A 16926-nucleotide genomic window follows, 5' to 3' on the forward strand; every position below is an offset into this window, starting at 1 on the left:
GGCAGGTCGAACACCACAAAACAACACAGGAAATTGGATCATGTTTATTAAATCATTAAATGGCGTGAACAATGCTTAGACGGAACGCTTGAACTCGATGCCACGGGCCTTTCTGGCCTCGAGAAGGGCGTCAAGACGTCTGTCGAGGAACTCGGCCTGCTTGGTACGTATACTGTCAACGACCAGACCCACGCCCAGGAAAGCGACTGCGGAGTACAGGAAGCCAATTGGCTTGTATCCAAGGGGCTTTTGGCGAATGCCTTGTGCCAGTCCTTGCACTGAAAGACCTGTTCTTGTTAGCACTCTGACGGGACGGTGGTGGTGGTTTCGCCTCCGGCGGCTGGGGCTCTGCCCCAGACCCCGTTGCTCCTGCTTCGCAGGAGATTGCTTGGATCGTAGACGGACTCGTTGAAGCGTGTCGTTGAAATCGAGGTGTCGAGTTCTTGGTTAACTACGAGCAAGGTCAAAGTTGAGCCGAGATATCAGTACCACTCAGACTGATGAAGGGGAATACTCACCAAAAACGGTCCAGGCAGCGAGGTCTCCGTATAAACCCATGTTTTTTGTTTGTCTATTGAGTTTGTGTGTTTCGAAGATGTATAGTATAAATGCTATTTGCTTGATTGGTGGAAGTAAATCTGCAGAAATATGCGCATACGTGAAGGGTGTATGTTCGTAACAGACCTTAATTTGGGGAAGTGAATATTTTTGTCAGGGCAAGGCCATGATGAGCATCAGCAGGGTGACCATCAGGATCATTTATCACCATCATTTGACTAGTTCAACTCTGTTAGCTGGGTGTCTTATAAAAGATCCACATCAACAATGTCTGGCACTGAGTCTACTGAGAAGCCTCTGGAGGCTGCTGCTACTCCTTCAACAATTGGTACTGCTGCTCAGGAATCTTCCAATGCTACTCCAGCATCATCAACTGCTGGTGCTACTACATCAGCCAATTCTACTTCAAATACCGATACAACAGCTACTGGGACTGATTCTGCCGCTGCTGGTGGTGCTAAATTGAGTGCCAAGGAACTGAAAGCTTTAAAGAAGAAAGAGAAACAAGCCAAGAGAGCTGCTCAAAAAGAGGCATCTGGTCTTCCTCCACGAAGCGATGCCGGTGCTGCTAAGAGTAACACCTCGACTCCAAACCTCGCTCCTGTAGGATCTAATCAAGGAACTCCTCGTCAAAGTCATCAATCTCACAATACTGGATCAAACACTTCGAATACTAGTAGCGGTGCATCAGGTCAAAGCTCGGGATCAGGAGCTAATAAGGGTGATCAAGCTCCTCTTACTGTAGCCCAGTCTATTGAATCGAATTTACCACTCTTTGCCCATTTAGAACCATCGGTCCCTCTCAACAAAGCAATTGCATCGTTCCCATCGGCACATGTGCACCATTCGATACTTCAGCTTTATTTACAGTACTCTACTTATAAAATTATCGGATCCACAGCCAGATGTAGAGCCATGCTAGAAGCTTTCAAAGATGTCATCTCCGACTATGTAACTCCCGAAGGCACGACCCTTACCAGAAATCTTACCTCTCAACTCAGCATTCAAATCGATTTTCTTAAACAGGCCCGTCAATTGAGCATTCCAATGGGCAACTCGATTCGATGGCTCAAACAAGAAATCTCCAAAGTAAGCATAGACCTGACGGAGCAGGCTGCCAAGGAAGAGCTTATTGAATCGATTTCGAATTTCATCCGCGACAGACTAGACGTAGCTGATCAAGTCATTATGGAAAGTGCTGCTCAGTCTATCAATGATGGTGATGTCATTCTCACATATGCCTGTTCCAACGTCGTCAAACAGGCTCTTATTGCTGCTCAGAAGAGTAATAAGAAGTTCCGAGTCATTGTTGTCGATTCGCGACCACTATTTGAGGGCAAAGCTCTAGCAAAAGAGCTGGTTGAGAACGGTATTCATTGTACTTATGTCCTTATTAATGCATTGCCATATGTAATTCAGGATGTGACTACCGTGTTCCTCGGTGCCAATGCCATGTTTTCCAACGGACAATTGTATTCACGAGTAGGAACAGCAGCCATTGCAACTTCAGCCCAGTCTCATAACATTCCTGTTATCGTGCTGTGTGAAACAATCAAATTCAGTGACCGAGTGCAATTGGACTCTGTCGCTTATAACGAGCGAGCAGCCGCCAACTCATTACTGTCTAACATTTCCATCGACCCTGAGAACAATGTCATTGCATCACCCATCAAAGACACCATCCAACCTACCAACCCACTGTCCATCCTCAACATCCTCTACGACCTCACCCACCAGAGTGCCATCAAAAAGGTCATCACCGAAGTGGGCTCTCTCCCTGCCAGCTCTGTACCTGTCATCCTTCGTGAGTACAGAGCCACATAGACATCCCATCAACCGTAGACACCCTAGACACATTCTACATGTTAATAACATTATTTTTATTTACATTAAAAGTTGCTATGTACATAAACCCATCGAGTCTACTCTTTCAGAGACTCAAGTCTACACCTGTTAGTATCACCGCTAGGGGATAGGGGGCTTGCCTCCGGCGGCTGGGGCTCCGCCCCAGACCCTGGTTGTGCTCCGCTTTGCGGAGCGGCTGGGTCCGTGTAGCAACGACTCGAGCGAAGCGAGAGGAGCCACGGGGTCTGGGGCGAAGCCCCAGCCGCCGGAGGCAGTCACCGACAAACTTACGTTTTACCACCGAGTTTGACTACCGTCGTCCGGATGAGACGCGGGTCACGGCGCAGTGACCGTAGAACCTCGTTTTGTACACTGGGACTGGCATCGAACTTCATGTAAAAATGGCTGCCAAGGACATGCGACTGACGGTTGATGTTCATGATCTTGGGGAGTGGACGCACGCCCCAGTTCTCTATTTTACGAATGACACCTCTATTGTTGATAATGAGCTTGCCAGCCATCCGTACTAGCTCGGCAGCGTCAGCAGCTCCGTGAGTTCCAGCGCATCGCGCCAGGCCTACCATCTCATACAGCATGTTGAAGATTGTGTGTGGTGATGGTCAGGATACTGTGAAAATGGACCAAATAAATGCAAATCAGCGTTCTTTCCAGAAACTTGTGGAAATATTGAGAGTTATTACAAAGATGATAACCAATAAAGTCCAGATTACTCTTTTTTTGGTTATAAAATTGCAACACCAATTTTATTTACTCTGTAAAAGCTAATGATCTGAGTTACCAGTATGGAAATGAAAAATGAAAAATATTGCATAAGTGGTGTTTTTTGCATTTAACAGGCAGATGGGTCTAACAGGCTTATAGAATTTCGACAGCCAGGACTATAAATGCCTCGGGATTATTCAGACAATAATCTCAATTATTTTAAGGGGAATTTAATAATGAGAAGTCAACCAGATATTCTATCAAATTAGTTAAGAGTTAACAAAAAATATGGTTGACTGAAAATAATCACATGATATCAGCCTTCAGGATCAGACTGATACTGGCAGGAGCATATATCCACTTAGCGGGCATATTCACATGCTATAGTATGCCATGCAATTCAGACCCGAGCTGCAGTCAGATAGAAAAGATCCACAGCGAGCTGCTAGCAGACGATAAAACAGGCGATAAAACGAGAAATGGCTTAACAGCTAACTAACTATTATCCGACACCCATTGGCTCAACAGTCTCAGACTCATGACACGAGCCCCCTGTAAATCTTGCGAAGCAGGAGCCACGGGGTCTGGGGCAGAGCCCCAGCCGCCAGAGGCAGTCCGTTTAAAACCAAAAGTTTAGTGTCCAGAAATGCAACAGTGAATTCGTGAATTCTACTCAGTGCTCAACAGCCTTGTTTTGAACTCGGTGGAGTGGTGCGGTGGGTGCAGGGAGACAGGTCGGTTCTGTGACCCGAGTCAGTCAAGACCGCATACGCATTTTTACACCGTCCACTGACCTGCAATCTGCATATCGAGCTTATCGGACAAGTGAGCTTGAAAAATTATAAGATCAATCACTTTTGTCTGTTTAACCTGATTTGTTGTTTTTTAGTTGGATTTAGTGATTTGTTGTTATTTATACAGGACCGCTGATTTCATCTGTGAAGACCCAATTACGCTGATACAAACACGTGAATTACACAAAGCACCTTGCACCAATACTAGCATAACAACACAACACCAAGAATAACTAAAACAACAATGTTTACTCGATCCATTTTCCGTCAAGCTTCTGCTGCTGCCAGAATTGCTTCACCTGCTATGGCCATGGCCAGACCAGCTGTTGCTACTCGTTCGTTTATGCCTGCTGCCTTTAGATTCTACTCTGTTAAGAACACCTTGACTGAGGGATCTCCTGCCTTGGCCTATGCTTCTGAGAAGCCTCTTGTTAGATATACTGAGGAGCACGAGTGGATTGCCCTCCACAAAGACAATGTTGCTTTCATTGGAATCACAAAATACGCTGCTGATGCTCTTGGTGACGCTACCTATATTGAGGTGTCTGATGTCGGTGAGGAGATTGAGCCCAATGGATCGCTTGGATCTGTTGAGAGTGTCAAATCCGCCAGTGATCTTTACTCACCCGTGACTGGTGAGATCATTGAGAAGAACGAGGGTCTCATTGAGAACCCCACTATTGTTAACAAGGATCCTCTTGGTGACGGTTGGTTTGTCAAGCTCAAGGTCAGTGCTCCTGAGGAGGTTGAGGGACTCATGGACATTGAGGCCTATGAGGAGTTCATCAAGTCTGATTAAACTATCTATGTACGAATAATTGAATGTTTGATATGTATTTGGATTTGTCACGTTTGTCCGGACAGCTTTTTGTTAGGTAGAGCTGATGCACATTGAAGAGCAATGAGTTTCGAGGGGCAGAGCCCACTGAGACTTTTATACTGCTTCCTGAACGATTAGCTAGACTCAAATGAATCGAGTAAAGAAGCCCATTTTAATTTCCTAGGGTCTGGGAAAATGATGTAATGAGAAATAGTTCAGATATCGCGGACCGGGTCGTTGACCAGTTTGATGGATATGCTAATGATTTTTAAAGGTGCACCACCAGCTGCAAATAAAATAACCCGTCTGACGTTGCTATGATTTATTATTTCAAGGCAAAGTCAAGCTTTTATGAGCGGTCTGTCACTATGTCAATTCAAGATGAGATATAGTACCTTCTTGAGCTCTAAAAGTTAGATAAATTATCAACTGAATATACCAACTGATACACGACAAAACAATATCCGGAATTATACAACTGGAAAGTTGATTCTGGAAACGAACTGTAAAACTATCCATCGTTATTTTGAAAGTATATAAGAATCATATCAGTCCACCGGGTATTGAGCTGAGATAGTCTACGTAAGAGCTACTCGAGCAGGCATACAAGTTGTAAAATCAAGTCGTACGATTGACATCATACGAGGTAGATTTACAACCTTTCTACAATTTACTCTCTTCTAACTAAGTATAAATTTCGTTTACTTCAACAAAAGAGTCCATTCTGGCTCAGATAAAGACAATAATATATGATAATTTATAGGACGTCCGAAAGTTACCCGCCTTTGCAGGTTAGGTGGGTTACCCCGGATCTAGCCTCACTGTATATTTCGCACCTGCAGAAGCGTGCTATTTAAACGGTGTTTTGTTATCAGGATCACCGCAGACCAATTGTTATCTGTAGGTCCGATTTGATTGGACTGGGTCATAATTGTGCACTGCTACAGATTTAACATCGAGTAACTCTTTTAAAGGGCTCAAGAGGTTCTTTAGAGTTGAAAAAGCTTTGTGCTAATTATATCATCCGACACTAAAATAGATCGTCATAGACCTCATTCCGCTCGAAGCAGTCTTTATAATCAGGCTTCATTTATCGCTTCACATCGAAATTTGTTGACTCTATTGGACTAGATCGCACAGAATCCGATTGACTTGACTCACACGTTTTGAAATTATAGAACATTTTAAAGCTGTTATCTGTTGGCGAGATTCTTAACTTTTGTCAGATTAATTTTATCGCGACGGCTCTTAGATTGTATCACATTATCATCTATCAATTGAAGTTATCATGTCATCCAACCTCCCTGATACTTTCCACGACTCGGACTCGGATTCAGACTCCAACTCAAACAGTCATGGAAGTACAAAGTCATCTACTTATGAAAGTGGCAAAGACAATGTAACTGGCGTGACGTCTACTCCCCCTCGCAAGCCAATTGAACTGACTGTTTCTACAGTCGGTGTATCTGGAACTCCTGGTAGTGGCACTACTTTCACCGTACCAATATCACCTTCTGCTACATCACCAGCATCAGGAAGATCTGCTTCGTCTCCAACTGTCACTAATAAACCATCATTCAACGACCTTTCAAGTGGTCTGGGTGGTATTTCTATAGCTTCTACGGCAGGATCTCGAGTTGGTGGTGGTACTACTGGTACAGGAGATTCCGGAAACATAAACCGATCCAAACTTGATCCTGTTCCATCTTTTACGATTCTTCCTCAAAAGAAGACCACTCGTCGTAATTCAGACGTGGATGCAATTCACCGATCGTTGCCCAAGTCGCACGTTTCACCAGCTCAACTCTACTCTACAGACTCGGGTCATTTATACCACGCAGGTAAACTGTGTATTGTATTAGTGGGTCTTCCAGCCCGTGGTAAAACCCATCACGCAGTAGCATTGACAAGATATCTTCGTTGGTTGGGTGTCAAGACCCATGCGTTCCATTTAGGCGACTATCGTAGAAAGCTGACCCCCAAGGATTTCCGGGTTCCAGACGACTATTTCATGCCCAATGCATCCAAAGAAACCAAGGCTTTTAGACAAAAGGTTGAAGCAGCCTGTCTAGCTGATATGTTCAAGTTCTATGATGAGGAGAACGGCCAAGTTGTTATTTACGATGCAGTGAATGGTACTTCTGCCAAACGTAGAGCGTTGGCCAAGACCATGACAGACCGTAATGTTGGTGTTTTGTTTGTTGAATGTTTTTTCACCGACAAGAATCTTGTGGCAAGAAATGTTCGAGACGTCAAGATATCGTCTCCCGATTACCAAGGAATGGATCCCGACGAGGCTGTTAAACATTACTTGCGAAGAATTGAGCTTCGTATTCCGGATTATGAAACAATGACAGAGACTGAGTTGACGTATGTCAAGCTAGTCAATGTGTCAGAACGGTTCATTATCAACTATGGAGAACGACACTTGGGATATTTATTCAACCGGATTATATTCTTCTTGATGAACTCACGAATCAAGGTGGGTAGTGTATTCTTTGCCCGTGCTGGATCTGGAAATGCCTCTAATGAAGAAGATGATTATAAATCAGATGGCCATTTATCTGGAAAAGGTGAGGAGTATGCCGAAAAGCTGAAAGAGACATTGTGGGCACATATTGACGAACGTCGACTCAAACTTGCACAAATCTCAGCCCCTGATCTGGCACTGGATAAGAAATTGCAACGACAAGCTCGAGTAGCACATGAAGTGTTGCGGTCGTCAATGTCTTCTGGAACAGGAACTGATTTTATGGAGAATATTTCACCGCCTGTCACTTCAGGTACTTCGACACCCAATTCATCGGCCGACGCAAGAGCTATCTCGACCATTAGAGCCGATGCCCTGAATTTCCAAGATAAGTCCAACGTGACAGTCTGGTGTTCGACAAGACTTCGAACAGTACAAACTGCCGAGCGGTTTGCACAAGAAGGCAATAAAACTATTCAACGCAGTCTCCTCAATCAACTGAACCCCGGTGTCGCTGGTGGGCTCACTGAGGCCGGATTAAAAGAAGAGTTCCCTTACGAGTATCTTCGACACCAGCAAGACCCGTATCACCACCGCTACCCTCGAGCCGAATCGTATCAAGACGTGGCAGTTCGTCTCGAAAGTCTCATCCTAGAGATGGAACGCACCCAGGGAGACCTCCTCATAATATGCCACGAAACTGTACTCCGTGTTCTCTACGGCTATCTCATGGCCTGCTCGGTGGAAGACATCCCTTTCCTACGGTTCCCCCGCAACGAAATCGTCGAAATCGTGCCCAACGCATACATCAACCAGGGCAACCGTATCACGATCCCCAACGTTGACCCTTAGTTCTAATAAACACTCTCTAATTAAACGGATCTGTGTGCCTCCGGCGGCTGGGGCTTCGCCCCAGACCCCGCTGCTCCTCTCGCTTCGCTCGAGTCGTTGCTTGGGGTGTCCAGAGTTTCGATGATCCGGTGTACGGAGAGAGCTGTTGAAAGGTCAAGTTTCAAGCTACAAACCTACCCCTTTCAGCCAATATCCCGACGCCCGACTCGTGAGAAGGGAGGGGAGCTGACGGGGTGTGGGGCAGAGCCCCAGCCGCCGGAGGCATGCCCCGAAAAGAGTGGTGAGAAACGAAAAAAGAACTTTTAAATGGCAAAAAAACATATGTACGTTAGTCGGCTTTTATAAGCAGCTTGAGTTTCATTCGCATGCGACGCCATTCGGCATACTCGTCGCGGACGAAACTGGCTCTCTCACCGGCCGTGTCTTTGATGTAAAACCAGCGGGCGGGCCACGTGTCGAGTAGCAGGTCGACAATGCCCAGATCACGCACCAGAATCACAGCAATAAACCATAGAATGCCAATTACTACACCAGCCACCACTCCAGCAGCCACTTGTATGGGTGTATGGTACAAGAGATAGACTCGTGAGTAACAGACCGAGGTCGCTAACACCAGCAGAAAAATGGCTCTAGACACCTTCTTGCGGGTCGAGAAGTTCTTGACTCGGAAAAACATCCACAGACAGATATACGTAGCATAATAAGCCATGAATTGTGAATGTGCCGAAGGCATACCATATCCATTACCGTCAAGGAGCGGGGTAGCATAGTATAAAGTAGGACGTTCCTGCTTTATGACCTGTTTCAGATACAGGTTAATGATTTCACAAGCGAGTTGACCACCGAACATCAAAATAGTCTCTGCTTCACGACGAGATAGAACGAGCGAGGCATATACCATGAGAATGGCCTGAGGAGTCAGCGACAGAATCGCCAGCAGCAGCGACACAGGATCATCCGGGTTATAGAGCACCTCGGTGAACTCGAGCGCTATTCTTTTCGTCATCTTCTACACCAAACGCCACAATCTACCAACACAATAATATCGTGCAACTCAGTTCAATATTCAACGCTCACCACCAATGAATTATCTACTTCTGACGAACAGAGTAGGATCTGGTTCAGCTTCTCTATCTATATCGTTCAGTTAGTACTGTTTCAGCATCTGGCATCTAACCCACAAAACTCGCATCACCACCCTTATCCCCTTATCCACCACTCCTCACACCTCTACCCAACTCATATCCAACCGTCCAACCCCCAAAAAGCTCCTGCGAAGCAGGAGCCACGGGGTCTGGGGCAGAGCCCCAGCCGCCGGAGGCAAGTCCGACCCCCCGAACCCGACCCATCTGACGTGGCGTTTACACCTTATTTTCGGCTCAGTCGTTCTAACCACCGAGCCCGAAGCTGTAAAAAGGCCAAAGAGCCAGATACCCGGGCCAAAGGACCCAATTGTGTATGAAGCATGCACCAGCGCTGGTTCGATCTGAGACCACTTACAATGAAAGGAAATGTGCAGGTTATAGCTCTGAAGAAAGAGATCCTGTACAAGAAAAAGTCGCAGCTCCAGATAATCAAGCCCAAATTTGTAAAGGGCGGATCGTCTGTGTTTCGCGAGTTTTCGTTCTCACAGAGATTGCTGATTTTCCACGCCTTTGATTCGATCTTTAAGTTTACAAGTCTTCGGCATATGTTTTGTTTTCGCGTGTGTTGGAAAAATCACGGATCAGCGCATCGTGCGGCACTAGCAATGCAGGTCGTTCCAGTTACCTGTTCAGGGTCCCGAGGCTCGTCTACGACGCTATTTTTTCCTCCCGGCCCATTTGGGTGTTAGTGGGGCTTTCGTTCTGGTTCGGTCTGTTTCACCGGCCGAACGGCACTTGGTTCACTGGTGGTTTTTATTGGCTTTGATTCGTCTTCGGGAATCGGGTTTTATCGTGCATCTTCCGCCCCTGATCGACGTTCCGGCAGGGTCCGGATGGCCGGCGGCGGCTGGAGCTCTGCCCCAGACCCCGTGGCTCTTCTCGCTGCGCTCGAGTCGGTTTCGCGGGGGGTTTTGTTGATTGGGAGCTGGGGTCGGATTAATATCGAGGTCGGTGATATGAGAACCTAGGTTGTTTGTTTGATGGGAAATGGGTGATGACTCAGATTTCTTGTAATTATTATTAAAAACTAAGTATTATGCAGTTTGACGATTTATTTAGTGGGTGACAAAAAATTTCAAATAAACAAAAACAAAAACAGAAATTAATAAAAATAATAATAATCAAAAATAACAGTAAACATGAGCTTTTAGTCGTCGTTGTTGGTTGTATGCTGGTGTTTTTGCAAGTTTTAAAGTCGCTTGGTTTGCCATTATACAGGTCTATCATGGGCTGGTTGTGTCAGGTTTACCATCTTGTGTATACAGAGCTTGTGCATCGCCATCTATATCTTCTTCGCAGATAGACTGGTATACTGATGAACCTGTGTCTGATACTTGAGATTGTCGCGAAATGGCTCGAGCCTGGCCTGGTGGCGAGGTGGTTCCAGAATGTCGACTGGCTCGGATAGTATCTAGCGAGGTGGTTGATAAACTGGCTGGCAATTGGTACTCTCGTTGTGGCCCGGCAATTACAACTGCTGGTTGTTGCCTTTGAGGAAGGAGTGGGTCATGGGAGGTGGTCAGTGTATGTGGAGTTGCAACATTGGTGCTAGTCGAGCTGCTTGTTGTTGCCGAGTCGGTGCTTATCCGATTGGTCAGAGTTCGAATACTATTACTGGTGCTCGTGCTCAGAGGGTCAGTTACAACTCGTAGTTTGCTAGGTCCAGCTGCTCCAATCGATGCTTGTGTTGGGAATATAAATCCAGGGTCCTCGTTGCCACTGCTACTGGCATTAGATACGACTGTGGACTTTGCACTCGATGATGTCGATGCTGGTACCGGTACAGGCACAGATACATGTCTTATTTGACGTCCAGCAACAACGGGTTCTCCAATAGTAGCAACATTATTTGAGCCTGGCTTGTTAAGTCGAATCGGCTGTCTGTTAATAACTTCAAATCCTTTGCCAGCACTGATATCGCTATCACGGCTATGACTGAAATTGTCCTTCAGACGTCCTCCTACTCTACCCATGATACCTTTGACAGAGCCATAAATTCCTGGCTTGGTCGATGATGATGATGCCGCTGGTCCAGTCTCGTCAATGCTATCCTCTCTTAACAACGAGTATCGACTGGTGTCCAAACTCATCTTCATAGGCGAACGCGACGAATCTCGGCCAGTGTAGACCAGTGGGTTCACACTCTCTGAATCCCTAGGTTTATACTCATCATCGGCTTCTCCAGCAATTTCATCATCAAACAATGAGTTCGTGGCTCGCTTTGTAATGTACAAATCGGCTTCTCTCACAGCATAGTTAGTCTTGCTTGACCCTTTAGGTCCATTGGCATTATTAGAAAGCGCCGCTTCTGACGACTCTGCTGGGGTGTCCATGGTCCAATCATTAGAACTCTGTCTCCGACGAGGTCTTCTATAGTAGTTGGCAGATGATGCTGTTGATGCTGTTGCCACCGGAGTGGTAGCACTACGAGATGTTTCCATAGTGGGAGACGAAATAAACACCTCTTCAAACACGCTCTCTCGAGGTTTCATGGTTGCCATACTATTTCCAGCAGGATTGATCGAGTACTGGCTCCTTGGCCGTCGATATCCTGTATCAGCTGTAACATCCGTTGGTGATTGAGGAATCAACCCTCCCTTATCAGCTATGAGATTGGCTGTATTGCTGTTGCCATTACCGCCTGTGCCAATAGTATCGCCATCATGTTGCAATTGCTTCAAACCATAGACAGGAGGTCCTGTGTATCGCTCGGCCATAAGAGGACCTTCGGAAATGGTTCCCTCATCGTCCTTGCCAGCACCTCCCAACCTTGCAAACAACTCAAACAACGCTTGAGCAATATGTACAATAAATAATAACAAAATCACTGCATGGATAATTAGTATCACATACGCAACCCATCCTCGCACCGTCTCATCGGTATGAAGTGACTTTGCAAATGGTACTAGCAAAAATATTATCACGATTCGTGTAGCGGAGAATAAACTCGTCACCATTGTCATGCTAGTACCGCTCTTAAACGGTTTATAATGAACCACGCTGATAAACCGAATCACTTCGATGACCGCTAGTAATGTAATCTGCGCGATTCCGGACTCCTGGATAGCTCCAAATGTCAGTCCCTGCATAAATACCACTACGAGATCCACTGCAAAGTACATGACATGGGTGTCTTTGAAACTGTTAAACAATGGTCCGTACACTAACAGCGTCGGCAAATCGTCAGTAAACTCCATGACCTGCTTCGACATTATATGCATTTTGTAGGTGATCCATACAGCACTGCAAACCCAGATAATGATCAAAACCAGTGCAAACACATCTGATACAACTGGCGAGTGGTGTACAAGTAGCATTTGGAAAAACGACGTGGCCAGTAAAGGTAGTGCAAAAAATAGTAGCACAAGTCGAACTACAATACCTGCTACGAAAAATGCCCCTCTACGCCAGTCAATACGGAATCCAGACCGCGTTCCTAGGCTGCCCATGGAACGATGCCACCTACTAGTTAATAAATATACAAATACTGCCAGTGCCAAGACGAGTCCTAGTAAAATCAACATCCAAATTATGAAACTAGGCCAAATATCCCTGTCATGGGCCAACTGTACGTCTCGTGCCATTTTACTCATGCCATAGTGGCCCTCATCGATATAAATATTACCAGAAAAGTTCTCTATCTTTGACGAGGCAAAACTGTAATGAAATAGCAAACAACTCCATGACGCAGTAGCTAGCAACGGTCGAAAAAATCCTGGGTACTCCAGATTCAGACACCCAAGAAAGAATGCAAACTGCAAATATCTCAAAAAATCACCCAAACCAGGTGTGATTAATCGAATGGCATTCGCATCGTATCCGTAATTACTGCTCCAAATAAGAATGTTTTTCGTTCCTGTCCATGGATTGAGCCATGATGCTAGCACATAAACTATCGCTAAACCAATTAAAGTCGCTAGTACTGCAAACACCAGCACATACCACACATAGCTGGCCATGACCGGAGTAGCCTCCACAGTGATACAACCTATAAGTCGACCGTCATTCCGAGCGTCTATGATGTAAAATGTGGTATCCAGACTCACAGCCTGATACGTGTTGCTAATATTCATAGAGTAGCTGAATGATGACGGCCCCTCTGCTAAGGGGCACTGAGTTCCGGTAAAGTCGCAAAACCGTTCATACTTATTGTACGAGTTGAACTCTAAAACTTTCGACTCGACTCTTAACGTCGCTAGATACAGTTAGATATATGGTCAGTTCATCGATAAACACAAACTTAATAATGGTGTACTTACTGTAATGGTTAGTAGCAGCATCCAAATCATCAATCATACCACCAGTGATATTTCCTGTTACTGACATGGACAGAGTCCGGAACGGCGAGTTCTCTATCGGTTCTATCGACGCAGTGGCTCCTGTTGGTACAAATAACGTTCCATTTTGCTCTGGGTCCGCCATGCAGTTGGAGAATTGTACATGGGTACTTAGAGCCAAACTTGGCAGCACCATCAGCGCTACAGCCGATGTTTTCCACCAGGTTCCCGTCATGTTGATACGCGAACTAGCACCAAGAACGATATACGAAATTTTCTGAGAAATAAGGTGATGCAGCTGCCGTGACGGTCTGGTTCTACTCTATGATAAACACGATTATTTCATTAGCAAAGAAAGAATCAAATATCGAGTGCCCCAACTCCAAAATTCGAATAGAAAGCTGTTGGTACTAGGTACTAGGTACTAGGTAGGTAATCGAGGTCCTGTTCTGGACCCAAAACCTGCGCTGAAGCAATTAATTTGCTACCAACGATTAAAAAATGTCTCGGCACCTCTGCGAAGATAATATCCTTGCAGATTTCTTTCAAATAAGCTTTGTGGACTATGAAATCAACCTTAATATAACAGCCAATATCTCAGTTAATCAGGCTTTCTCGTTTCTTTTTCTGTTTCACCTAGTCTCTCGACTCTCCTGTGAATATATAAATATTCAGTATCGCTGTTTCTTCTTTCTCCAACAGCTGACTCGATCCTTAAACCTTGGACCCCTAAATTTGATAAATAGCAGGACTTGCTCTGAAATGACTGCCAACGCTGCTCCGTCTCGTTAGTATACATACTGGGTCGCCGTCACGTCCGGCGCCTGGGGCTCCGCCCCAGATCCCACTGCGCCTATCGCTTCGCTAGAGTCGATACCCGGGGGTGGGCTGGATCCTCCTGGTTTTGGTTTCAGGATCTTAAATACAGGGTAGCAATAAGGTAGTCCTGACAGCTGATTAAAACAGCTATTACTGAAGTTAACTAGGATCTGGCCTCGGAAAAAATGGAGTTGATCTATTTTTGTTCGTCATTGCTCTGGTTGAGAATAGAAGCATGTGAATACAATTAGCCCAACAACTGAGATTCTGGGTACTGGGGAACTCTACAACTCATGTTTCATCGTGTTTGTTGTCACCTGAAGCTGGAAATAGGTCCGGAACGCAGTTTACTAACTCGAGAATTCTTTTAAGGACAAACCATGGCTATGAAACAGGAGATGCGACACAGGGCGTGTCACGCCAGTTGCAGTTTTAACAAACGAGCTCGTTCAGTCTCGAATCCACGTATTACTTACACAGAAAGCAGTCAATCAATGCTAACAAGAAACAAAATCCCGGCCCAGTACAACAGTGTATGGAAGGGCACAGTCAGTCGATTCACCCAGGTAGAAAAGGAACTGTGTGGTCCAGCCTAATAGTGTCTTGACAATAGAAGGAGATATTTTTAGCTGGTACGTTATTATCAGCAGTTGGAGACAGTGGTGTTGGGTTTGGTACTGTGTTTAACCAGGTGCAGTATTCACCACGGGCCCGGCAGTATCGTATAGCGATGGTGACGACGTGTGCCTGCAGGAGGTTGGGAGAGACTTTAATTGACCGGGTGAGCTCATAATGCGTTAAAAAATCAGGGCCCGCATCGCAGCTTAACATGCGGAAGCTCGTTTCAGGACAGGTGCATCAGGGTCTCGAGCGGCAGGATCCAACTCTCAGGGGAACTCAGGAGTCCATAAAAACACAATTGGACCCGTCGACGCTCGACTCGAGCGTAGCGAGAGGAGCCACAGGGTCTGGGGCAGAGCCACAGGGTCTGGGGCAGAGCCCCAGCCGCCGGAGGCATCCTGGCCAGCAAAACTTCATAAAGTAGAAATACATTAGTCGCGACCGCGACACTCACTGTCGGCCAGATCACGGATATAAATAGAGGAGGCAGCAGGCTGGGGCCCATTAATTAGAGGAGCCTCTTTGTACGAGTCGTCACTAGTGCCAATGGCTAGTTTTGTGCCGTCAAAGTTGACATCAATGGACATGACCGAATGGGCTAATGGTTGGTATTGCTTGAGTCGCTTCTTGGCTTTATAGTCCCATAGACACACGGTGGAGTCCGATCCAGCAGTGAAAAACGTGCCGTATTTAGGGTGAAATGATAGCGAATTGACTGGTGTGACTGTGTCTATGCCAGCCAGTCGGTCTACAATGCGATGACACTTGAATGCATACTTCTGAGCCTGTACTTGTGGTGATGGGTCAAAGAACTCGACTGCTACACGACCTTCTATCGAGGTACTTACGTATCCCATTCCGTCGGGCATACATCGTACAGTTCGTGTGGGGTATTTCAGGGAACTTTCACGAATTTGAACTGGCTCTTGAATGCTACGGATGTCGTAGATTCGCACCTCACGACCCGACATGGCCACTACCAGGTAATTATCAACACTATCCATAGAAAATACTTTACCAGGTAGCGACGTTGAGATGGACCTATCTGTACGGGGATCTGTTTGGTGTAATGATCTATCCCAAGATCCGGAAATCACAGTCTGAGTTCCTTCATGGTACACAATGGACTTGACAGCAGCTTGATGATCTGGGCCAATAATGGTTTTTTGGGATGTTTCCAGATCAACTTGATATACACGGGATTCTAAACCTCCAGCAAAGGCTATTGGAGAAGGGCTGGAGCCTTTTTTTTCCCAGGTGCAATCCAGTAGTGGGGCCTGAAATTTGACTGAGGTCAGCAGATGCCCTGATCCTGGGCCCGACCCAGCATTATAAACACGTAACGTTGTGTCCCATGATGAAACTAGTAGATGATTGGATCCAGCAGCCGGTGTGAACTGGACTTTTGATATCAGGTCCGCAGGCGCGTTTGCCAGAGTTGTAGCCATGTTGATATGTTTCTATTGGTTGGATGGATGGATGACCACCTGCCAGACCACTAGACGGTGAATATGAAGTAAAGACTCGAGAAAATAAAGCGAAACCACAGAGCTAGACCACTACAGAAGTCAGACAGAACTCAAAAAAAAGTTTAGACCGAATCAGACAAAAGTGACAACAGCTGTCGGACTCCTACACAGAAGTGAAGATAGCGACGACCGAGGTGTAACAACAAAAGCACTAGAAATTAAAGCTAAATCACCACAATTACGTCGGTAAGCTAATACGATAAGCTATTGCTACTCAAAACGAGAACAATAAACTAGTCAAAGGTAGATCTGTCAAGATAACGACAGAGTCGGCAAATCTAATGTAATGTAGAATGAATCCTCAATGTAAACAATCTTGTTATTGACATATGCTGAAATATGCGCGAGCGTTTCTACAGCAACACAAAAAAATGAGAGTAAGTATTCACATGGCGCTGCCGCGCCTTTCATATGCACCCATTCATTTATGGCGCGCGCTATGTTTGAAAGCAATGAAGTCGGTTCGGTGCCAG

The 16926-nt window shown here is 45.8% G+C and overlaps 5 protein-coding genes across 5 annotated transcripts; 3 read left to right on the forward strand and 2 right to left on the reverse strand.

The window, feature by feature from the left end:
• Window positions 1–825: 825 nt before the first annotated feature.
• On the forward strand, window positions 826–2382 carry GCD2 (Gcd2p; the record flags this gene model as incomplete). The annotated part of the gene is made up of 1 exon (XM_018877954.1): window positions 826–2382. One exon carries the CDS (start codon window positions 826–828, stop codon window positions 2380–2382), a length of 1557 nt encoding a protein of 518 aa, XP_018735305.1.
• Window positions 2383–4164: 1782 nt separating this feature from the next.
• GCV3 (glycine decarboxylase subunit H) lies at window positions 4165–4719 on the forward strand (the record flags this gene model as incomplete). The annotated part of the gene is made up of 1 exon (XM_018877955.1): window positions 4165–4719. The coding sequence occupies one exon, from the start codon at window positions 4165–4167 to the stop codon at window positions 4717–4719; it is 555 nt and encodes a 184-aa protein (XP_018735306.1).
• Window positions 4720–6028: 1309 nt separating this feature from the next.
• On the forward strand, window positions 6029–8062 carry AWJ20_1102 (bifunctional fructose-2,6-bisphosphate 2-phosphatase/6-phosphofructo-2-kinase; the record flags this gene model as incomplete). The annotated part of the gene is made up of 1 exon (XM_018877956.1): window positions 6029–8062. One exon carries the CDS (start codon window positions 6029–6031, stop codon window positions 8060–8062), a length of 2034 nt encoding a protein of 677 aa, XP_018735307.1.
• Window positions 8063–10430: 2368 nt separating this feature from the next.
• Window positions 10431–13280, reverse strand: FLC3 (Flc3p; the record flags this gene model as incomplete). The annotated part of the gene is made up of 1 exon (XM_018877957.1): window positions 10431–13280. The coding sequence occupies one exon, from the start codon at window positions 13278–13280 to the stop codon at window positions 10431–10433; it is 2850 nt and encodes a 949-aa protein (XP_018735308.1).
• Window positions 13281–15355: 2075 nt separating this feature from the next.
• On the reverse strand, window positions 15356–16372 carry BUB3 (Bub3p; the record flags this gene model as incomplete). The annotated part of the gene is made up of 1 exon (XM_018877958.1): window positions 15356–16372. The coding sequence occupies one exon, from the start codon at window positions 16370–16372 to the stop codon at window positions 15356–15358; it is 1017 nt and encodes a 338-aa protein (XP_018735309.1).
• Between the last annotated feature and the right edge of the window lie 554 nt (window positions 16373–16926).

Source organism: Sugiyamaella lignohabitans, chromosome A (genome assembly GCF_001640025.1).
Source record: "Sugiyamaella lignohabitans strain CBS 10342 chromosome A, complete sequence".
NCBI lineage: Eukaryota > Fungi > Ascomycota > Dipodascomycetes > Dipodascales > Trichomonascaceae > Sugiyamaella > Sugiyamaella lignohabitans.